This window comes from Carex rostrata, chromosome 7 (assembly GCF_964058835.1).
Source record: "Carex rostrata chromosome 7, lpCarRost1.2, whole genome shotgun sequence".
In the NCBI taxonomy this organism is placed as follows: Eukaryota; Viridiplantae; Streptophyta; class Magnoliopsida; order Poales; family Cyperaceae; genus Carex; species Carex rostrata.
Window position 1 is genome coordinate 4023678 of NC_135924.1, and position 25382 is coordinate 4049059.

A 25382-nucleotide genomic window follows, 5' to 3' on the forward strand; every position below is an offset into this window, starting at 1 on the left:
GTATGAATACTTCATTTGTTTAGATATGAATACTTCTATATTTAGATATGAATGATATATAGTTTCGCTGTAGTGGTCCCCAATCTTGGCAAATGTCGCTTTCAGACGATTGCGGTCCCCAATCTAGGCTGTCACAAGACGTCAGCGGTCTCCCTGGTTGTTACTGGTCCCCTCCAGCTTGTGTTTACATATGACAAATAGTTATGATAATAAGTATGAATACTATAAATTCGTAGGTATGAATACTATACGTTTTGACTATTAATAAGATAACATTAATCTTGCTCTTTGGTGGTAGTTAACACGTTTTAACTATTTTTTTTGTCTTTTAGTGCGGGGGACAGATAGGGGACTGAAGTAGGGGGACTGTTAGTCGATCCCCAAGTATTATATGTATTATTTGTGTAGCTCTATTCGTAATACTCAAGTTTCAGAATTTTTATTTTCTTAAACGGGCTGAGGATTTGAGACGGCCCGTTAATCAGCTGAAACTCTTCTCCTCTATTGAGGAACCCGTTTGTTTAGCCCAGACGGATTGATATCTGTTACCCTTCTCTCTCTCACACACACACACACTGACACACCCCTCCCGCTCCATCTCTCTAGTCTCCACTCCCTCTTCGCCGCCTGTCTCTGTTCTACTTACCCAACATCCCTCTTCGCCACCTCTCTCTACTCAACTCTCAACTCTCCCGTGTGCCGTCTCTCCTCTATCGTGTCATCTCTTTAGGTAAACTGTTCTGTCTCTATTTTTCTTAAACTTTTTGTCGCAAAAGCAAAACTAAATTGAATGTTAAATGTTGCAGCCGCCGGACTGAGGGAGAGGCGTTAGATCGAGACCTTCCTTTGATCGATTATCTTCATACTGGTATTAGTCCTTTTTTCTCTTATTTTGGGTTTTGACTGGAACCCTATAACTGAGCATAAATCATTAAATTGTGTTTCAAATCAGCTCTTAAAAGTGTCAAGGCATTCAATTTATTTTCTTAGTCTGGTCTGATAATTTCTGACCAATTTAGTAATGATATTACCGAAAGCCTGCAACTTGCCACTGAAAAGGAAACAACTGCAGTCTAACAATTCATTGCGAAGCTGCTACAAATGTCAATTTGGATAGTATAGGCTACAGGCTTGTTAATTTGTATAGAGAATTAACTGATTAGAAAAAAACTAATTTATTGTTTTCAAGCTTTTGGTCATTTGTTGTTTCTTGATTCTTTAGAACACTTTGCTTATTCACCAAATCCCTAGCAAGAAAAAATGACCAAAAAGCCCTTCTGTCAGAGCACAACTTGAACTTTTAAGAGAAAACAAATCATATAATAATATGTGAGATGAAAATTTCTTTTACGTTGAATAATTTATTTTATAAAAAAAAATTTAATGAAAGAGAATTTTATAATAATGTATAAAAGAGAAGTGGTTTTAAAGGACATAATTAGTGAAGGATGAATATTTATACATTATTTTTTTTGGATAATGTTATGTTAGTAAAAAAATTAGTAGTGTTAATGTTATGGTCTCACTGAATCAACAGATCATGCAATTGTGCTTAATTTAATTCTAACATAATGCCAAAACACTACGTACCTTATGTGCGGAAGAAAATTTAAATCACACTAACTTATACAAATTATATCAAACTTAGAAAATTAAAATATTGTTGAAGTACATTAACATCATGTATTTATGTTAAACCACACTGATATTCTTGAGAAATCCTTACAAAAAATGCATTTTTGCAAATTCATGTTAATTTAAACAGATTAGATTAAATTGGGTTCAAATTGTGACATCCAATTTGATGTCTGAATTATTGCTAAAGTTTTTATTTTTATTTTTGAATTGACTGAATTATTGCTAAAGTTATCTACAACATGTAAGCACTTATTTTGGAGCTAATTTTCACTTATTTTGACTATTTTAATCCAACAATTAAGAAATAGTTTCAGATATATGAAACGGGCTTTGGCTTTTTTTTTATCAAAAAAGAAACTACACTGATATTCTTTAAATTATTCCTAACGCGGTTCGCAATGTCAAATTTGTGCTAATGTAGACCGATTAGATCAATTCGAATGAAATACATTCTAGTGTGTATATATATCTGTCCGTCTATAATTTATATTATTGAACTGAATTTATAAAATATTATATTTTGTTAAATCACATTGAGGTTCAAAACATATGCATTTTCAAAATTCATGCTATTTTTATTTTTGCGGAAATTTAAATCACACTAATCCATGACGATGCATTTATTAGGGTTTATTGGGCCCAAGACAAATAAACCTCACTCAAGCTAACTGAGGTTTATTGGGCCCAAGCCCATCTGATAAACATAATGCTAATTCATTGGCAGTGACGGCGTGATCTAAACTGAAGGGATCTAATCAAATAGCAGAGAGGGGTGTGAAACAGAAAGAAAATGCTTGCAACAATAAAGAGAGGAGAAAAGTATGAACAATTAGCTTGTCTTGCCCTGCTAGGCTCAATTGTAGCTGTCATCATCTGATTTGAGGTCGTTGAGGCCATAGCTCAAGGAAAAATAAATCTAAGGTAAAATTATATATAAAAAAATGAGTAAGGCTTAGGTGATATAGATAGTATAAGACCTTTCATGATACGGCCTCAAAAATTTATTGTATAATTTTAAATTTTGATTTAAATAGCTCAGCAAATTGTTTATATTATCAACTTGTAGAATACTAATTTTTACTACTTTTTTATGATTTATAAAAGATGGTAAAAGGTGGCTTAAAAATAAAGAAAAATTGCCAATATTTTAGGTCATTTTTTGTCATCTTTCATAAATCATAAAAAATAATAAAAGTTTGGTTTTCTCCAATTTTATTACATAACCAATTTACTGAGCTACTTAGATCGATGTTCTAAATTTATACGATAGATTTTTGAAGCCATAACACGGAAAGCCTTATGCTATTCATAGCACCTAATAAATCTTACTCTAAGAAAATTAAGCCCACTCCCACTCATCACTGAGAAGTGGACACCATGTGTAAACTTATATTACATGACGTTGTTGTTTTCATTGATAGCCTGTTAGCTAGCTAGCTAGGTAGGTGCTTTACTGTTGGGAAGATATTATTTTGTTGTATGTCCACACGGACTGTTTACTGATGACCAAAAAACTTGATTATAACCACAAAAATAGCAGACTTATCTGACTAAAACAATTAATACAACGACTTGTGTGTACAAGATGAAGGCAAAAGTTGCTGAGAGGTTGAAATCAAGCTCCAGTGCACTCTATTCACCTCTTTCACAACTAAATGCAAGCAATCTATGTTATTTAATTAATCTACTGATCCATTCATCTCTTTTCCTACCACATTCAATCTATCGAGCAATATCTGTTACTACATTTGCCTTTTCCAAATCTCAGTTTCTCATCTCAGCCCTCTCTCTCTCTCTTTAATCAACCAATCTCTGCCTTTTGCTATCTTCATTCTCAATATATCCCATCTCTCAACCAACAATTTGCTACGTGTTTCCAGGGGAAAAAAAAATTTCGACCTGTTCTTTGTCATTCCCAAGCTACGACAGCCAGGAAAAAGCAAAAAAAAAGAAAGACAAAAAAAAAAAGAAAAATAGGGAAAAACACCAACGACTTTGAGGAAGGCGCCACAGGAGAAGAAGAAGAAACATAAATATGGCTCTTGCAAACTGGGCAGGTTCTGCTGTTTTGACCATTGCTGACTGGGCGGGGTCCTCTATTGTTGATAACATTGTCAGCACGACTTATTCGTACTTGCATGACCGTACGCTTCCAGCTGACTGTGAAGCTGAGCTAAAGAGGTTAGAGGCATTTCTTCCCCAGATCACAACTGTCATGGGCATTGCTGAAGCACTCAAGATGAAGCACCCTAATGCTAGCCAATGGGTCGAGGAGTTTAGGCAAGCTTTGGAAGCATCCGAAGACGTGCTCGATGAGCTGGAGTACAAAAAACTAGAGGATATGGTGAAAAACCGAGATGAGGCGGGTGGATCCGCTTCTAGTTCAAAGAAGAGAAAACCATGTACTATCAATTATGATGAAACTTTTGAGAGGTTGAAGAATGCTGTAGCAATGTTGGATCGGGCAGCTAATGGTGTGGATCGTCTCCTTCAAGCTGCCATTGTGCTAGGTATTCATGATCCTTCTGAAACACGGCAAGAAGCCGGTAAAGCTTTAGGGCGTGAAACTACTTCCTTTTTAGCTGAAAAAATGGTGTATGGCCGGGATGTTGAGAAGGACAAGATAATTGGTTGGCTGAAGCAACCAACCAATTCTTGCCTCTCTTCTTTTGGTATTGTTGGGGTTGGTGGAGTAGGGAAGACCACCCTTGTGCAATTTGTTTATCAAGAGATGTGGGGGTCGAATCATTTTGACAAAACAATTTGGGTTTGTGTTTCTACCAACTTCAATGTTGAAGATATAACAAGAAAGATGCTTGGTGAACTAGGGGAAAATAGTTGTTGTGGTAAATCATTAAATACACTTCAAGAGACCTTGAAACAAAAGATACATTTAAAGAAAATTCTTTTGGTTCTAGATGATGTTTGGGATGATGAGAAAAGAAGCGATTGGGAGAAATTGGTTGCTCCTTTGAGGTTCGTAGAAAAAGGAAGTAAAATCATATTTACAACTAGAATGAAATCGGTGGCGGACTTGCTTGCTAGTGTGATATATACAGAATATGAATTTATAGCATTAGAAGGCTTAAGAGAGCAAGAGTTGCGATTACTCTTTTATAGTTATGCTTTTCATGGTTCTAACCCTGACAATCATAAAGATTTGCAAACATTTGGGGATCAAATGCTAAAAATGCTTCGAGGTAGTCCATTAGCAGCAAAGGTGATGGGGAGCTTATTGAATTCAGACATCAACCACCGTCATTGGAGAAGAATTTTGAATCACGGCTCTATATTTAACTTAGAGTCATCAAAAGATGTGGTGGAGGTTTTGAAGTTAAGCTATTACCATTTGTCTGCAGATTTGCAAGTATGCTTTAGGTTTTGTAGCATATTTCCTCAAGATTATTTATTTGATAAAAATGAGTTGATAAAAATGTGGATTGCTTCTGGATTCATCCGACAACAATTATATCAGGAAGAAAAGCTTGAGGATATTGGTGAAGATTACTTCAATAACCTTTTGAGAAAATCGTTTTTTGAATATTCTAAATCACGGAAAGGTGAAAGGTATGTTATGCATGATTTGATGCATGAATTGGTCCAGAAGATTTCCACTGGGGAATGTTGTAGGGTTGAATCAAATAAAAGGCCAGTGACCATACCTAGCACTGTCCGACATGTGTCTGTACATGAAAGTGAAATTGAGAGGATCTCTCATCTTGAGAATTTACGTAGCTTGGTCATAATTATTAAAAATAATTCATTTGTTCTACCAAACAATTTAATCAAGAAAAATTTACGTTTATTGAACCTAAATTTCATAGGGCATGACTTACAATCATATGGTAGTTGTGAATTGCCAGAGGATATAAGTTGCTTGGTACACCTTCGATACCTATCCATTGAATTAGATATTTTGTGTCGACTATTTTTGTACATCTTCCCTGCTTCAATCTGCAACCTTTATCATTTGGAAGTACTAGAGTTTTCAACAAAAGTTGATGATGTTATCTTCTATTCAGGAATTGAAACAATTAGAATAACCAATCTAGTTAGGTTACATTATATGAGGCTTCCCGGTAAGATGATGCAAATCATTCATGGAGTTCACAAGCTGGCATCTCTCCAAGAGTTAACATTTTTTGTTGGACAAGAGAGTGGTCAACATATAAATGAGTTGGGCACACTAGAGAATCTTCGGCACCTGATTATTGAAAACATTGAGAATGTAGGGGATCCTGTTGAAGCTAAGAGTGCTAACCTATTAGGGAAGACTAATCTCATGTCGCTCTATTTGAAATGGACCTCAGAGAGCAATTCTAATAACATAGAGCAAATCATTGATTACCTCCAACCCCATACAAATCTCATGGAATTGATAGTTGAGAATTATAAAGGCCAAAGATCTCCTAGATGGATGGAGGAATCACCCCCTTTAAAGTTGTCATCTCTCAAATTATTAAGCTGTCCTGTTTGGAAAAATCAATTATTTTCTTGGCAAATGCCACATCTCAAGGTTCTTGATATATATAACTGTGCAAGCCTGGAAGAGTTACCTGATATGCCCCTTTCTCTAATTGAATTTCGAATTCATGAAGTGGGCTTGACTTCTCTTCCAAAGTTGTATCAAAGTTCTGGAAATAACACTCTTGCATCATTGTCCCTAAAATCATCACTAAGAGTAGTGCACATAAAAGGATGCCCCAACTTAATATCCTTAAATGGATTTCTGCAACAAGACAACCTAGATTTGCAGGATATTTTGGAATTAACCATTAGCGATTGTGAGAAACTGGTAATGGTACCGGCATTTGGGACATTATTGTCACTAAAACATTTGAGCATAAAATATTGCCGAAACCTAACTGAATGTCCTAGTCTACCACTCTCTTTGACTGAATTTTGCATAGATAACTTAGGAGTCAGTGCTCTTCCAGAATATTACCAAAATTCTGACTCGAAGGATGGCCCATATACATCATCACTTAGAAAAGTGTATATAAGTTACTGCCAAAACTTAATATCACTGAATGGATTTTTGCAGCAAAACAATATAGATTTTCAGTTTATGGAGGTGATAGTAGTTAGATATTGCAAGAATCTTGTACATCTTCCAGTAGGTGGTTTTGGGAAATTTGTGTCACTAATGAATTTAACTATAGTGTATTGCTCAATGCTAATGGTAGTTGATGATCAGAGCAACCTCCTTCCCATGTCACTTAAAGACCTTTCGGTAGAAAAATGCGGTAAACTTGATGAACCACTGCTGGAATCAGCATCAAGCCTTGTTACTCTCACTGATCTTTCAATGATTAATTGTGCAAACATTTCTCGTTTTCCCTCCTCAAAAAATGCATTCAAATCTCTTAGTTGTTTGAATATCATTGGATGTGACAAGCTCGTTGAACATTCATCGAGGGATCAATTACATGGTGTAAACCAAGGGAGTAGATTGGCCTCTTTAAAGATCAATCATCTTTACATTGATAACCTCTCTCTCCTTCTCATTGAACCATTGAGAAGCCTAAGATATGTAACCCAATTGAGGGTGTTGTATTGTTCAGGGATGGTGAGCTTGCCAGAGCAATGGCTACTGCAAAACAGCAATACCCTAAGGGACTTGACTATCCTTGATGCAAGCTCTTTGAAGTCTTTGCCTGCCACTATGGTCAGACTCACTGCTCTTAAATGGCTAGTAATTGAGAAAGCCAGTTTGTTGGAGGAGCTCTTGGAGTTACCTGCTTCTCTAAATTCATTGACTATTCGTGATGCAAGCTCTCTTAAGTCATTGCCTGCTACAATGGTGAGGCTCACTGGCCTTAAATATCTAAACATCCAGAAAGCTGATTTGTTACAGGAGCTCCCGGAGTTGCCTGTTTCTCTAAAGAAATTGACTATCTGTGATGCAAGCTCTCTTAAGTCATTGCCATCTACAATGGCAAGGCTCACTACCCTTGAACTTCTAGAGATTCAGAAAGTTGATTTGTTGCAGGAGCTCCCGGAGTTGCCTGCTTCTCTAACGGATTTGACTATCTGTGGTGCAAGTTCTCTGAAGTCATTGCCTACTACAATGGCTAGACTCAATTCCCTTGAATATCTAAAAGTCCAGAACGTTGATTTGTTGCAGGAGTTCCCAGAATTACCTACTTCTCTATGTTCGTTGGTTATCAGTGATGCAAGCTCACTAAAATCATTGCCTGCTACAATGGCAAATCTTAGTGCCCTAAAATATCTAAAAATCAAGACAGTTGATTTGCTGAAGGAACTCCCGGAATTACCTGCTTCTCTAAAAGAAAAGAAAATTCAAGGCAGTGATGGCTGGTGGCTATGAAACATAAGGACACTCTGCTTTCCTAGCATATCCAACCATGTGTTCAGTGGGATAATACTTCATTATTGGACAATTCTGTATCCACAAGGTACTTTCTACTCAATAAATTGGAATCTGTTATTCATGCTATAATAATCTTTGTTGGAAATAACTTTATTGGAGATATTGAAGAGAGTGTTTAGTACACTTTATTTCACTAAAAACGAGTACAGGAGAATGTGTACAAAGTTTTTTTTTTCTTCATCTTATCTTTTATTTTTATTTTTTTATTATATATGTATCTATGTATAACAACAATAGCTCTTAGTCCTACTTCTACCTATCATATATAGGTGGTTTACAAGATACATCTAAGATACACATATATAATATAGTGTATTCTAGATTTATGACCGACTTTACAAAGTTGGTTTAAGCATCTTCTAAACATACAAACTAGTAATTTAGCGAATTTAAGAAATCGGTACAGAAGTGGGCTCTGGACCTTGTTGCTATCCAGTAGTAGATGATCTCCCCTCTGATCAACTTCAATCTTTTTTTTTTTTGAAATGCCATGACGGAAGCTGTCAGGTGGTATTGCATTTAACTATACGCTCAAACGCACGCTTACAGTAACTTCAATCTTCACTTTGATACTTTTATATTACTTTATGTACTATCATTATGACTCTCCAGAGTTGTATTTAAATGCTTATGAAGGTGCTTCAAATCTTCAACAATATTCTCATTTTTATCTCTCATCAACTCAAACTTCAACTTATGTTTTTTTTTTTTTTTAAATTTTGATTTATGCCTATAGAAGGAATGCCCCGCAGAATAATCCTGCCTCAGCTGTGATAGCCGAGAGGAATAGAGGATGACAAGATACACAAGCTTCATGCAATTAATTATGAGGAAAGAACAAACTATTGTATGGCATATATGCATGGCAATTACTACTAGAGTGGCCTTACGTGTAGGTATATATCTCTCCTTGTTTCATGCTATCTGCTCTACTTTACTTCTCCTTGTCCCCCTATGTCTAATTAAACTATATCGCCGGTCCCATCCAAATCCCTGATTAGATGAATAGCAATTCAAATTTTAAGAAAAAAGGACACAAAAAATGTTTGCAAAAAAGAAATAAAATATCTAAAACTAACAGAAAACTTGCAAGTTCTTTTGATAACAAGCAAAAGTTTTGGTTTTGAAGGACATGCACAAAATTCACACAGCATCCAAGCACATTTCTAATGAGTTCCAATCCCTGTTGAAGTGTCCGATGTTCTTTCCTTTTGGCTTTTTTTCATATATATATTATATATATATATATATATTTTTATAGTGGTGGAGGTGGGCAGTTCCAGATTTGGTTTTCATACCAATAGTGTATCTTCCACCTTAGTACCAGTTGAGGCTGCTTTTTTGGGGTTCTCTGGGTGATCTGTTGTCTGTACTTGGATAAGAAGGTATGTTGTCCCAGTTCAGTTCTGAACTAAACTCCATCTGTTACTATACTAATACAGTACCTGTACCAGAAGATGCAAGAGTTTATAATGAGAGGGGGCTAGATGTCAACTCTCTAACCTGATGAACTTTTCACTGAAAATAGGGACATATGAAACTACAATTTCAGATGTGTTTTTCAATAATTATGGATGCAGGCATATAGATCAAATATGTATATCCTTCCTACTATTTAGTTTAACCTGACCAATTAATTAAAGCATGCAAACTAAAAAGAAGTCAAATTACTCCTAGCAATACTAGAAGAAGTAGAAAGGGATCAAAATATATAATTAAAGGAATTGTATTCCAGAACTTCAATATTCTGCAAAAACTATTGAAGCAAAATTTAGTTTGAATAGTTAAATCATAGCTTCTCTGTTTTCTTAAGGCTCAATAATTATTAGGTCATACATGCTATTAAATTAGAGCCAGTGATGAAGGTTCTTCTATCGCTCTCCAACTTATCTTTCTTCTCTGCATGATGTTTTATATCCAATATTCTTTTAGATTATTACAGTAAAGCCTACTAACATCCCAATAATTCAAAACCACATTCTTCAACAATCCCAATCACTTTCGAATAATTAAGCTCCAAATCCACAAAAGAAAGAAAACAATAAAGAAAAGGTATATATAGAACAGAACGGAAGGAATAGTTACTCTTTTCCTAGCAAAATATACTCTTTGAGTACTAACGAACATTATTTGTTAAATTATATCAACCTCATGAGCTCATATGATATATAATTTCATAGTAATAAAATTAATAGCCCTTAAAATCTTAGGGAATTAAGTAATTAATGATAAATTATATCTAAACGTTGCAGCTGGACAGAAAGACCAGGCCAAAAAACTATGTTTGTAACAAGTAACAAATGGTTGGTGGCTCAAGCAAAAGCAATGGATTTTCAAGTCATCAAAAGGAAAAGCAATGGAATCAATGAAACGTATGGGATTCCACATCGCACAAAGCAAATGGAAAAGCAAAGTAGTGCATATCATTTCCTTGTCTTGCTATTATGCTCCACCTCTTTTGAATAATAAAGCTTCAAATTTACAAAAGAGAAACATTAATAAAAAGAAAGGAATAATTACTCTTTGATCCTAGCAAAATTAATGTACTCTTTGAACTAATAAAGAACATTATTTGTATAAATTATAACAACCTGATCATCTACTTTAATATATAATTTCATATATAATAATCAAAATAATATCTCTGGAAAATAATATCATAACATTACTGACTAAAAAACCCAGGCAAGAAAACTATGTTTGTAGATAGTACGTAACAAATGACTAGTCCCTCGATCAAGCAATGAATTTTCATATCATCAAAAATGAAACAAAGAATAAAACATATGGGTGGCCACATTGCGTGTAATTATGCTCCACTTCTCACAACCAGTTATGACCAATTAATTAAGCAAGCTTCAAATTTACAAAATAGAAAAGGAAATCAAAAGATAAAGGTACAACGACAGAAAGAAATTAAAGGAATAAGTAATCTTTGATATATCCTAGCAAAAATATACCCTCCAGCTCTAGAACCACATTCTCTAACAATCACCGTTTCAAGCTCTCTTCCTCTTGAGCACTATACCTGCAACTAGCTCCCATTCTAAACAAAGATGGCTATGATACTTGATGCCTTCCTGTCAAAGTTCAGCGAACTTCTCATGCAAATGGTGCAGGATGAGGTCGGCATGCTACTAGGCATCCCTGGCCAGATTGAGAAACTTGGCAAGACCGTTCGTGATATCCAACGTGTCCTTCCCGATGCTGAGAGGAAGCAAAGCAAGAGCAGTGCCATTCAGCAGTGGCTCATGCAGCTCAAGGATGTCATGTATGATGCTGATGACATTATCGACCTATGTCAGATCAAGGCAAAGGACCGCCTTGCTGGCTCTAGTTCCCATTCCTCATCAAATGCTCGTTGTGGCTGCCCTTTGCTGTCTTGCTTCCGCAACCCGGTCTTTGCTCACGGGATTGGCTCCAGAATTAAGGATATCAATTCCAGGCTAGAGGGGATTGCCAAGAGAAAGTCTAATCTAGGTTTGAATGAATCACAAATCTCTTATGGGCCTTCCAAACCAGTTCCCCGAGTGGACTCTGTCATCACCCACAAGACTGATCCCTTGATTGTGCTAGATGATATTGTGGGAGAAAAGATTGAAGAAGATACAAACCTAATAGTGAACTGGCTGACGGAGGAAGAGAAGAGTGCGAGAAAAACCATTCATGTTGTAGCAATTGTGGGGATGGGTGGAATTGGGAAGACCACTCTAGCGAAAAAGATCTTCAATGATCCGAAAATTGGGGAGGAATTCCAGTTAAAAATTTGGGTGTGTATCTCAAAGGAGGCGAATGGAATAGAATTGTTGAGATGTATGATCCGGGAGGTAGGAGGTGACCACGGTGCTGCCCAGGAAAGATCAGAGCTGGTGCCTTTACTCGAGAGGCTTGTCCGGGGAAAACAGTTCCTACTTGTTATGGATGATGTTTGGGAAGAGAGCCAAGTGGTGTGGGACGGTCTGTTACGTGCTCCCATGAGTGGGGGAGGTCATGGGAGTAAGTTACTTATTACCACTCAAGATGAAAGAGTTGCGAATCAAATGAGAGCAACAAAATCACATCGGGTAGATAAGTTATCTCTTGAAGATGGCTGGTCCCTGTTAACAAAACAGGTAATTGAAGTTTATAACTTTGTTTAGCCTTAGCCTTGCTACTTTTGCTTAGCTTATACAAATGTTCATGAATAATAAACAATTTTAAAAATGCCCAAAACGACCAAATTGGCCGATTCTAATTTTTATTCCAACCGACCATTTATGGCCGGTCGGGATTTTTTTTTCAGAAAAATATTATGATTTATTTATTTTATTTACTGAAATATTATAAATATTTTATATATTTCTTTGAAGATAGATGAAATATTATATAATTTGATTTATTAGAAGGACTGTAACAAATAACCCGGATCAATATTTTTCAGACCGGATTTTTCAAAGTTGTAAGAAAAACTAAAATATTTCTCTGTGTTATTGGAAAAATATAAAAATGCTTTGAATCTGAGTTATTGATCCCAGTTGAAAAGTCACTTCTAGGTACATATAGAAAATATTGTGGTCCTTCTAGTACATTTAATTTATAAGATATTGCATCTATTAAAGAAAAAAATATATAAAATATGAATTTATTTATAATTGTCAGACGAAATCATAATATTTGTCAAAAGTATTTTTCAAAATAAATACAAAATCTTAGAAATTAAATGTACTAGAAGAATCACACTATTTTATGTATTTACCTAGAATTATCTTTTAAACCAGAATCAATAACTCAGATTCAAAACATTTTTATTTTTTTCCAATAACACACAAAGAAATATTTTTTATTTTTCTTACTGCCTGTAAATATCCGGCCTGAAAAATATTGATCGGGTTATTTGTTACAGTCTTTCTAATAAATCAAATTATATAGTATTTCATATATTTTCAAAGAAATATTTAAAATATTACTAATATTTCAATACAAAAAATAAATAAATCATAATATTTTCTTTAAAAAAAAAATTACCTGACTGGCCATTTTTTGGTCGGTCCATATTTTTAATTCCAACCAACCAAAAAATGGCCGGTCAGAGCATTTTTAAAATTGTTCAGTATTTATGGACATTTGTATAAATTTGTATTTAATGTTGGATATTAATAAAAATGTCGGTGATTTAAGTATTGGGTTTCTTAGACAAACAATTTTGCAGTCGTGTAATAATTCCAAACTTATTTAATCCTATCTAAACAAAACGGAATTTTGTATAAGATTTTACAATCCACCACAATGACACCTGGTAGCACTTGATAAGCAAAATGGAATTTTGTATAAAGCAATAATAGATATAATGCCTATGATTATTTTCATAATTAATGGAACCACTTTAAATTAATATCTCTGTTCGCCAATAGGCAATTTCTAACAATTAATATGTGGTCCATTGATGGGGTGCACTTGGTAGCACTTGATAAGCAAAATAATCATAGACACTATATCTATTATTGCTTGATTGTAAATTCCATTTTGCTTATCAAGATGCTCCACGGTTGCACTGCTTAATTTCCAATTAATTGAGCACAAAAACGAAATCGGCTAATATTTTGGTTGCAACTACTGCTATCTATCCTAATTTATTTTCTCTATTTTCTTTGAAAATGAGGTTTTGTTATCTCTTAATTAATGTGTTATGGTTTTTGCTCAATCTCAATATTTTATCACAACCCTAGGATTTATAATTCTTTTACAATCATATATATTAACATATAAATTTTCTAAAACACTTGACATGTATCTAAAATAAAAATGAAAGCATTGACGTTCCTAACTTTTTCATTTATTTGACAGGTAGTTCAAGATGAGGAAGAGAGTGAAATTCAAGAACTTAAGGATATTGGGTTGCAACTAGTTGAAAAGTGTGATGGTTTGCCTCTTGCTATCAAAATCATAGGTGGTGTGCTTTGCACGAAGCGGAAAACCAAGGTCGAATGGCAAGCAGTTCTAAAAAACAACATGTGGTCCATATATTGATGGGGTGCAAAATATCCACCATGTGGTCCATATAAATGAAATGGGCATATCATTTGCTCAGCAAGGGTGTCGATGTTGTGGGGTCAAATACACAACTGCAAAATTTGTATATATGCTCGGTTGTGGAGAATAAAGGGAGTAATTAATACCTAAGTTAAAAAAAAAAAATTTGGAAGCCATTATGTGATGCATTGCCAGTATCTCATACTCTTGGGGAGGGAAATGAAAGTCCACTGCTAAAGTGGTTTGGTTTATGTCACATTTGGAAATAAGATTGAATTTGTTACAGGGACATTTTAGTGTAATTTTTATAAAACTATGGAAGGACCTAGATGATATAATTTGTCTCTTCTCTTATATTGCATGGTTATTGTGGAAGGCGAGATGCTCCTATTTCTATGCTGGCAAGAAGCTCAACCCTACTGGTATACTTGCAATTGCTGAAAAATAATGCAAACTACTCCGATCTCCTATGCAGTTGCCATATAGTACATAACAGGGTATGCTGGTACAGTACCAGACCTGCTATGCAGAGGCATTTTCAGTTTTTCACCCTTCCAAATGGAATTCAGCTTTAGCCATGTTATGTGCTATAGAGGCTGCTCAAACAAGGGGCATATATATCAGAATCAATGTTGTTTCTTTACTGATTTCCTCCAATTGTGTAATCTTCTAAATGGGAAAACAGCTTCAAATGCTGATATGAAATATAAAGGAAATTATTGTCAAGAAAAAGTTAACACTTTGACTGCAGAATATGAAATAATTGAGGGGCTTACTTTTACAGAAGTTCAAAAACTTGATTCAAGTAAATACAACTGAAAGTTTAAACTTGGACTTTATTTCATTTTATGTTTTGATTTACGGTTCATGAAAGAATAAAGTTGATTAACCATCACTATTGGCAGGTTCAAATGCTGATTTTTCGTTGTCACAATTTTGTTCATATTAATCAAACATCTATTTCAATCCTTAATTTTTTAATGTATTGTTTTATTTTTTATTTTGAGTAATTATAATGAGTTTAAACTAATCAAGATAATTTGTTAATAAAATTATGATCTATCATACCGGTTTGAAACAATGAATTAATATATTTCACTAGTTATGCATTTTTATATGTCGTGTTTTTAAACCTACGTCGTTTTAGCCACTTGATAGATTAGTAAAATAATGTACGTTTGTAGTTTAAATATAATTGAATGAGTTTTGAAATTAAGTTTCAAACTTACATCAACTTTCCTTTTCAATTTGGTCAACTTTACTTGTCAAATAAGTTTTCTTTGTAAACATTTTACTTTTAATAAAATTGAGAAATAAAGCAAACTGATGAGAATAGTAAATATATGGGAAATACTGCATCTTGACCATATACTGAAGCCTAACTAGTACTTAAATATATGGGTAGGATGACAATGAGGAAGAGGAAGAGGAAGAGGAAGAGGAAGACCAACCTCCTAAGAGAAAAAAGACGTAAAAAAGAGATGCTGTAGACGAGTAGGGATTTGATTATATATATAGGGTTGGTTGGTTGGTTGTGTTGGTAATAATTAGGGTTTCTTTTTGGACAGGCTTGTTTCGGTGGTTGTATTCTATTTGCTATCAGTTATTTTTCTTGATGTTGTAGGGTAGAGGATAATTGCAAGAGTAATTATAACATCCCCGTTCAACCATCTCCGGTTTCATCCCCCGTCAAACTACTTTCCCTAAATGTCCAACAATTAACCGTCAAACTAACTCAAATAAAATACCCTCCCGATTTGGAAAAAATATATTGCGATCTGCCTCCTCCTCTTTCAACCCCTGCCTCCGCCGCAACATGGATCTCCGACGACTTGCTCCTCGTTCCTTTGGCTGATAATTGCATCATCGATCTCGATCTGATAAACTCGCGCTTTATCACCTTCCTTTTTGAGGCGGTGTCCGACCTCTCTCGGATCGCCATGTCAAACGACGGTCGCCTCTTGTTCGCTTCCAACTCCACCGACAAAGCCTGTGTTTATCTCATAAGCATGCCTTCGAGAGCTGAATCGCGCAACCGAGACTGGCTTTTGAAAGTAGTGTGATGCACCTCATCAATTCTAATCGTAAGTAGGCGCTGAGCGGGGATCTCGCCCACTCGTGCCGTCATCTCTGGATTCCACGCAAGCTTTGTGCTAGGGTTCTGAGTAAGGAGGGCCGCTGACACAGATTGAACAGCTCGCAAGGCCATCTCACCGGAGGCGCTCTGTCTCACCTTTCTTTGAGTCTTTTCAGCACTCTGGGGTGTGAATTGAAGGTGGCGAGAAGCTCTAATGGCCTTACTGCTGAGATTCTAGTTACTGGTAGGCTTTATCTTGTTTAATTTTGACTTGATATTAAGCGATTGATAGATAGGAACGACAAATTGAGTTGCATAAAATGTACATGTTGATTTAGCTATGAAAAATTGAGTTGTGTAAAATGTACATGTTGATTTAGCTGATTTTTTTTTATCTCATTTAGAAGTGAAACCATTTACTGCTAATGGTAGTTCTTCCGCACCAATTTTAAACCAAGTAACATGAAAAAGTTTGATTCATCACCACACAATTGAATTAATTCATATGGTTACTGTTTAAAGATCAAAGAGGTAAAAATTGATGGTAGATTAGTGTGTAAATAAACAAGACAAATAGAATTTCAAGCTTCACCGATCTCTATATATTCTTTTAATTAGAAGTTTAATGTTCAAGACTGTGAATTTGATTATAATCGCTGTTTTTCTCATTGTTTTGATTAGACATGCAGCAAAGTGTTTGACATAATTTTATTTAGAGCATAATGTGATATTTTGATCAGATTTAGTTAGTATTGATGTTTACTGACAGCCTGTGACACCTTTTTCTTTTGTAGGAACTAGAAGCCTATTCTTTGTTGATGCATTACTAACCGGTACACTACTGGTACGAATACATCAAACTGGTATGAACTGCTATGCTACTAGAAAGAGTCGAGAGAGAAACACTTGATACATTAACTATTCACCTTTTGTGTCTATGTTTCTTTTCCTCGTGAAGTAGTGTATTATTTGCAAAGAACAAAGTTTTATTAATGATGAATTAGGAAAGTGCGTACTAAGTACTAAGAAATAACAGAAAAAAAAAATTTGAAAAAAAAAATAGAGGTGTGTGAATGAATACTTGATGTATTAGGTATGAATATTTTAACGTATATGATTGAATACTTGATATCCTATGTATGAATACTTCAATAAAATATGTTTTGTTTCTTTTAAATATTGTTTTTATTTTTATTTTTTGTTTGTAATATTTCAATTACATGATTTGTAAAATTTGATAGATTATTTTTGTTTTGATGTGGCAACTATTTTTTATTTTCAAAAAATAAAATTTAACTCGAAAGCAATAAAGCAATGTTCAATACTATTTGGCTGCTCTTGTAAAATTAATTGAGGTAGGCACATATGCTTGTAATACTCTTGATACATTAACTATTTACACTTGCACGACGAGTATGAATATTTTCTCCATGAGATATGAATATTTGTGCAATAGACAACTCGAAAGTATGTCATTATGAAATGACAGAAAAAAAAATTTTGAAAAAAAAATAGAGGTATACGAATGAATACTTGATGTTTTAGACATGAATATTTCAACGTTTATGAATGAATACTTAATATCTTAAGGATGAATACTTGTATGACAAGAATGAATACTTGTGTAATGGACAACTTGAAAGTATGTCATTATGGATCTCAATTGAAAGATAAAATTGTATAGAAAATATTTGTGATTTTAGATTTGCAAACTTTCTCACAAATCGTCAGAAATATTGGTTATGTTGAACGTAGAAAAAAAACCACCTCTAAAAATGTGTAAAAGATGGATGAGTGATGTGTCCAGCTTTTGTATTTACACTTACATAACGAGAATGAATACTTTCTCGATGAGGGATGAATACTTGCGTGATGAGAGATGAATACTTGTGCAATGGACAACTCGAAAGTATGTCATCATGGATCTTATTTGAAAGAGAAAATTATGTAGAGCATGATCGTGGTTTTAGATTTGCAAAATTCCTCGCAGATCATCAGAAATATTGGTTAGATTAAACGGAGAAAAAAAATACCTCTAAAAACGTGTAAAAGATGGATAAGTGATGTGTCCAGCTTTTTTATTTGCAATTGTACGATGCGGATGAATACTTTCTCCATGATTTATGAATACATTCTCGATAATGTATAAATACTTGCATGACGAGATATGAATACTTGTGCAACAGATAACTCGAAAATATGTCATCATGAATCTCATTTACAAAAAATATTGTGTAGAAAACATTCGTGATTTTAGATTTACAAAATTTCTCACATATTGTCAGAAATACTGTTTAGATTGAACGAAGAAGAAAAAATCACTTCTAAAAATGTGTAAAAGATGGATGAGTGATGTGTCCAATTTTTGTATTTACACTTGCACGACGATGATGAATACTTGCATGGCAACAAATGAATACTATTTAATCACTTCTAAAAAACATTTGTGATTTTAAATTTGCAAAATTCCTCACAGATCGTCATAAATATTGGTTAGATTGAACGGAGAAAAAAAATCACCTCTAAAAACGTGTAAAAGATAGATGAGTGATGTGTTAAGTTTTTATATTTGCACTTGCACAATGATGATTAATACTTTCTCGATGAGGATGAATACTTGTGTAACGGACAACTCAAAAGTATGTCATCATGGATCTCATTTGAAAGATAAAATTATGTAGAAAACATTCGTGGTTTTAGATTTGTAAATTCCTCACTGATCGTTAGAAATATTGATTACATTGAACAGAGAAAAAAAAACCACTTCTAAAAACGTGTCAAGTTTTTTTTTGTTTTAAATACTTGATATCTTAGGTATGAATACTTGATGTGTTATATATGAATACTTAATACATTATAGATGAATACTTGCGTGCGTCAGTTGTAAAATCTTTCAAATATTAGATGGTCCTCAAATAGTAAGTGGTCCCCTGGGTAGTTAGTAGTTATTCAAGTAGTTAATAACTGGGAGATAAATGGGGGATTGTTACGAGGGAATAGCTAGATGCTCCCTAATTGCAATTTGTATGGATATCAACTCCGTAGTTCTTTTTTATTTCCTTGCATGCTGTATTGCTGTTGAGTGTTGAATATGTTCTGGAGCTTAATTGTGTACTGTATTTAATTGTTTTTGAGGTTCCTTTTTTCTTCTTCTCGTTTTTTGTTCTTCTGGGCCTTCCGGTGATTGGGCCTGTTGCTTCCAAAATATGAATTGTCAAACTATATATGCCATCTAATTACTTTATTGTGTGTTAGTTAAGGGATGGAATAGTCTAATTAACAAGAAATCAGTTTTAGCGAAATTTCTTTAAACAAAATAAATGTACACATATTAGAAACACTATTATAAGCATAAATTACAAGATATGAATGTGTCCCAGTAGGAATGACTAGAATTTCTCCTAATGTTCTCCCGAGTAACTCTACTGTAACCTTGCTACAAAGTACAAACTATAATTTAACGGTGCCACAGATTTTTATAAGCTAATCCAGGCCAGAAAAAAAAAAAGCTGCAGAAATGAGGAAAAAAAATTGATTCACTATATATACAGTATACCAAAAAAAAATAAAAAATTTGATGCCATTTGGCATAATCAATCAGTAAAAGTTTGAGGTTTGCTACATGCAAATAAGAGGAGTCAACACATCATGTGAGTAATATACTGAAAAGTTTTCCTTCTTTTTTATTATCTAATTTCTTCAAGATACAACTAAAAAAAGAGATACCAAAGAGGTAAAAATAAGAAGCAAGGGCCATTATATCACCTCTACCAAAGAAGAATCGACAAGTGCAAATTTAAAGGAAATGTGAGAATTTTTAGAAGAAATGCCACTATGAGATGGATCCCATCACCAGAATGTAATTATTTTTACTCTCAATCAATTTTACAATTAGGCGTAAAATCAGCACACTTATGGCAGAATTGTGTAACAAAGGCTTCTAAGCACCCACAATTTACATTGTGCAATTACCAACAAGATAAGCTGAAGGCAAGATTAAGAGCAAAATACCTTGTGCTTTTACAGTGATCTATAAATTAATAGAGAGAACATTAAATACATGTGCAACAGTGTTCCCTTTAGCATCAGCTATTTCTTTGAGTTAAATATGTCAATACTGGATTAGTAGCGACCATTATTGGCCCCCCAATTGAGAATACACAGTTATACATATTCCCTTCTTTACACAACATTCCTTTAATTTCTGTCGCTGTCATGCTGGGTTCATCAAATTGCACAGTAAAGAATCAATAAATTCAGAGTTCAGAGTTCTACAAAATGTCTGGACCAGTCAAGAGTTGTGCAAAACGGACCAATCAAACTGAAACAAATCTCCCATTTGATAGGCAGGCATATAATTGCTTGTGAATTTGACATTGAAATTAATTTGTACGCAAGATGAAATAAGTCCAAAATAATTAACCGATAAGATAGTGGAATGAAACAACATATCTAACCATATATCAATTAATCCATTCCTAAGAGTACAGTACTTCATTTTAATCCCAAGGCAATGATTTCAATGATTTCCCCATTTCAAGAGTTTCCAAGTTTTCTCGTTTGTGAAATACTGGAAGATATGCATGGTACAACATTTGAAATTTAGAATTCAAATTTCAAATGTTAGTGCGAGTTTACACCCCCAAAAACCAACTTTATATACCCTAAGCCAAAGGGCTATTATTGGAGTCAAGTTGGATGCAACACAACTGCAAGTGAAAAAACAATGAAATCACAAAGAAAATTTAAACTAAATCCAGAATAACCAAATAATATTTCAAATTATAACAAAAAATAATCAGTAAAGAGGTACAAGACTTTAAAATTAATAGCGTAAGGAATTGCCCAAAGTAAATTAATTGATTATCTACATTCCAAGAAGCCATCTTCGACTGCTTTGGCACATCAGTCACTTGTCTTGCCACTTGTCTGCTCCATGAGATCTCTTGCATCTTCGTCTCGCCCCATTTTCAAAAGCAGTTCTAAAATTGGTGCAGAGGCAGCAAAATTGGCTTTCACCCCTTCTTGCTTCATTCTGTTCAACACGCACATAGCCTGATCTACTTTTCTGTTCTTTGCATATGCTGTCAGCAAGGAAGTGTAAGTCGAGAGATCTGGCACTACATGATTGAGTTGCATTCGATCTAAGATTTTCATCACATCATCGATAGTGCCATAATTTGCATAGCCAATAAGTAAAATTTCATATGATACAGTATTTGGTTTTATACCTCCCCTTACCATTAAGTCAAGCAACTTTTGAGCCTCCTTGGTTTGGCCTTGTTTGCACATAGAATCCATCAATGATCCATATGTTACCACATTCGGCAAAAAGCCTCGATCAACCATATCCTTGAAAACTCTAATCGACTCTTTCCAACTGCCTATCTTAGAATATCCATTTATAACACTATTGTATGTAATGAGATCAGGTGTGGCACCTTCATCACGCATATCATATAGTAGTTTTTCTGCCCTGTCAACTTCCCCCTTCTTACAAAGTGCATCCACAATTATAGTGCAAGTGACAGTGTCAGGCAGTAATCCCTTTGAAACCATCTCATTTAGCACCTTCTTTGCCTTTTCTATTTTGTTCATCTTGCAGAGACCATCTATCAGAGTACTATAAGTAAAAACATCAGGATCCTTTCCTCTAGAAATCATATTACATAACAACTCTTCTGCATTTTCAGTTTTCCCCTCCTTGCAAAGTGCATCTATGATGGTATTATAAGTCACAACAGTGGGATCATGTCCTTTAGAAACCATGGACTGCAGCATTTCCACTGCCTTGCCCAATTGCCCTTTCTTGCACAACCCATCCACGAGAGTATTATAGGTCACAACATTAGGTTGAAGTCCTTGAGAAACCATGTAGGATAGCAGTTCCTCTGCCTTCTCAGTATCTCCTTCCTTGCACAGGCCATTAATCAGCGAGTTGTATGTGACTACATTTGGCGCAATACCCTCTGAAAGCATTCGCTCAAACAAACTAAATGCTTTACCAATTGCCCCTTCTTTACAAAGACCATCAATCAGCGAGCTGTACGTAAATACATCTGGTGTAATACCCTTTGAGAGCATTTGGTCAAACAAATTAAATGCATTACTAACTGGGCCTTCTTTACAAAGGCCATCAATAACAGTGTTGTAGGATATCACGTTAGGTGTGCAACGCAGCTTTGGCATTTTGTATAGCAACATGGCTACGGCCTCACTAACCCTATTCTCAGAACAGAGGCCCTTGAGTAGAGGAGTGAAGATGAAAGCATTAGCTCTCTGACCCTCCTTAGTGAATCGCCCTAAGAACATCAACCCAAGTCCCAGATGATTCATACGGATACAGTAGCCGATCAAGACACTATAGGTGCAAACATCGGGTGAGGGTGAAACCCCTTTAGGTTGGGTTAAGCGGTTAAAGAGTGAAAAGACTATTGCATAATGGTTGTTCGAGTTCTTCATACGAGTTAAGGCTGTAAAGAGTTGATTAAAGGAAATGATGGACGGTGCCGGGCTCTTAGCGGCCAGCAAGCGATCAAAAAATTGAAGAGCATCTTTAATAGTAAGGGTGCCCGACCGACAATGTTCTCTTACAAGTGATTCCAGTTGGCGGGTCCCCATGAGAATGTGTTGGAATTGGTCACAACTCCACTTGTAGATGATTGAGTTGAGGCTGTTGGTAGCCTAACAAAATGCAGTGACCGCCCTTGTTCAACTATAATAGTGTCCTAAGAATTTATCAATACATTCCCTACAAAACATAAATGAAAGGATGGTGAATAAATTTTGCATAACATGACTGAGGCAATTGGTACCAACTAGATAGTACTAGTTAGGCATCAATCCAGTACATGATGTCCACCTTTGCCTAAATTGTTGAGGTAACATGCACTAATCGTAAGAACTATCAGAACCCTAATTACCTCATAAACTAGTAAATATTGAATTAAATTAGATGTATCCCACAGAATGGTACTCTTTAGAATGTTATCATTCTTTTTGTTCTTGTATACTATATTTACTAAACTGGTTGTTGGTTCATAAATCATAACTAAACAATATAGTTGACAAATGACAACGCAAAGATGATTTTTGCACGGACTTTAGCTTCTTATTTTCCACAATTTAGGCTCTAACTCAACTTTTAAAATTATGCAAGACAAAGTTTCATCTTTACCAATTTATAGGGTTAACAACTGCAATTAATTTGTTTTATGTGTTATTTATCCATTTGGGAAATGAAAGCTAAATTACTTCCCAATGGAAAGGATAAAACAATTGAATTCATGTAGTGTCTCTTTGGGGCAATTTAACAAGCACGTTGTGCACAGTCAGAGGACTCATAAATTTTACAAATGCAAGATGAGTGGTCACCTTAGAATTGCTTGTAGAAGATGGAAGGTGCCAGTGCCAGTGCCAGGTACTTTCTTGCGTTAAGCAGGCGGTTCGTGTTCAATAGTGAGGGTGCCCGACCAACAGCTTTCTTTTACAAGTGATTCCTGTTCCTTGGAGCAACAAAATTCCTCAGGAACCTTTTAACAAACAGTTGCAGTGCAAGAGGGAGTTGAGAGAGGAGGTGAGCTGACGGCGGTGTGGCGCTGTGAGTAATTTTGTTGAGTGGGGGAACAAGTAGCTATAGTGGTATTTTCGTAAACTACCTCTGAGATATCTCACCGCGTTAGGGATAGCGCAGGGGCCAGTTATATTTGTGCTTTATGATTCGTGCATAACGGATTTGAACTGTTGATATTTTCCAGAAAGTCACGTCACGCGCGAGAGATATCTCCGAGGATATATGTGAGAGCTTCACCTTTTTTTTCATTTTTTATTTATGACTCAGATTACGTCGACAATTTTAGCGTCTTTTAGTTTGATTTGCGCATAGCAGCATTATCTGATTTTTGTTTTCAGCTGATTATCATTTATTGTACTTGGTTGATGATTGCGGTTATTATTTTTTTTTTTTTGTCAATCGAGTTTTTCAATCATTGCACATAATTATTATTAAGTTTAATTTGATTTTCTTAATTCAAATTAGTCCACTGAAATTTTTCATTAATTTTTCACTATGTAAAACCTTACATTACATACTAAAGTCATCATTCATCAATTTTGATGTTATGTCAATTATTAGTCGACTAATTAAAATACCATTCTGAGCCAATTTCAAAATATGAAGAAAATGATTGTAAAAATTTGATTGAAGGATGTGAAATATATAATTGTGGGGCTTATTTTGTTCATTGTACATAATTATTTTTTGCCAATTAAAATTTCCAATCAGAGGCTGCAAAGAAAATTCTAATTGACTAATTAAATATTAATTAAGTAAAATTCTAATTGTCCTTTATGATTCGTGCATAACGTATTTGAGATATTTTCCAGAAAGTCACGCGCGGTGAGACATCTCCGAGGATGTGAGACCTTCACCCTTTTTTTATTTTTTTTTATTTATGACTTAGATTACGTCGACAAATTTGACCTTTTTTTTACTTTGATTTGCGCAGAACAGCATTATCTGATTTTCGTTTTCGGCTAATTATCATTTATTGTACTTGGTTGATGATTGCGGTTATCATTTTTTTTTATCAATCAAGTTTAATTATTATTAAGTTTTATTTTATTTTCTTAATTCAAATTTTTTAATTAAGATTTTACTATGTAAAACCTTACATTACTTGCAAAAGAAATTCTAGTAGACTAATTAAATACTAATTTGAACCAATCTCAAAATGTAAAGGATATCATTGTCAAAAAAAAGTAATTCTAGATTTAGTACTACGTCAAGAATGTTCCGAAATTTTTATTAATAGGAAGTATATTAATTAAGTATCGAGATTAGAGAACGTTTTTGCGTTTTTTCGAGATACGTGATGGTTAATCATGTCCTCTGACCGTTATAGACTATCACGGCCAGGTTTAACACTAATCACCGCACTTCTTTTAAAAAAAAAAAAAATTCCTGGCCGTGATTGATAATCACGGCCAGAATTCAAATCCAGTGCAATATCTGACCGTGTAGAATGAGATCTGAGTTTGTCCATATTTGAGATCTGAATTTGTCCATTTTAATATGGCATGATTCTGGCCGTGATTGATAATCACGGCCAGGAATTTTTTTTTTTTTTTTTTAGAAGTGCGGTGATTAGTGCTAAATCTGGCCGTGATAGTCTATAACGACCAGAGAACGTGATTAACCATCACGTTTTCCCTATATCTCGAAAAAGCGTTCTCTAATCTCAATATTTAATTAATATATTTCCT

The 25382-nt window shown here is 34.6% G+C and overlaps 3 protein-coding genes across 5 annotated transcripts; 2 read left to right on the forward strand and 1 right to left on the reverse strand.

Annotated features, from left to right (window-relative positions):
• Positions 1-600: 600 nt before the first annotated feature.
• LOC144556827 (disease resistance protein RGA2-like) lies at positions 601-11087 on the forward strand. 3 transcript variants are annotated; one of them, XM_078305283.1, is made up of 6 exons: positions 601-730; positions 807-868; positions 2363-2559; positions 3519-8057; positions 8769-8928; positions 10285-11087. In XM_078305283.1, exon 4 carries the CDS (start codon positions 3674-3676, stop codon positions 7967-7969), a length of 4296 nt encoding a protein of 1431 aa, XP_078161409.1. In that variant the 5' UTR covers positions 601-730; positions 807-868; positions 2363-2559; positions 3519-3673; the 3' UTR covers positions 7970-8057; positions 8769-8928; positions 10285-11087. The 3 variants fall into 3 exon arrangements, with proteins under 3 accessions (XP_078161409.1, XP_078161410.1, XP_078161408.1); XM_078305284.1 differs by having other exon boundaries at positions 8769-8924; XM_078305282.1 differs by lacking the exon at positions 10285-11087 and adding an exon at positions 9294-10270.
• Position 11088: 1 nt separating this feature from the next.
• Positions 11089-14489, forward strand: LOC144557068 (putative disease resistance protein RGA3). The gene is made up of 3 exons (XM_078305620.1): positions 11089-12144; positions 13856-13990; positions 14418-14489. The coding sequence occupies exons 1-3, from the start codon at positions 11089-11091 to the stop codon at positions 14487-14489; spliced, it is 1263 nt and encodes a 420-aa protein (XP_078161746.1).
• Positions 14490-20945: 6456 nt separating this feature from the next.
• Positions 20946-23701, reverse strand: LOC144556841 (uncharacterized). Its single transcript, XM_078305315.1, has 2 exons — positions 23493-23701; positions 20946-22869 (listed from the first exon to the last, which is right to left on the reverse strand). The coding sequence occupies exon 2, from the start codon at positions 22737-22739 to the stop codon at positions 21024-21026; it is 1716 nt and encodes a 571-aa protein (XP_078161441.1). The 5' UTR covers positions 22740-22869; positions 23493-23701; the 3' UTR covers positions 20946-21023.
• Between the last annotated feature and the right edge of the window lie 1681 nt (positions 23702-25382).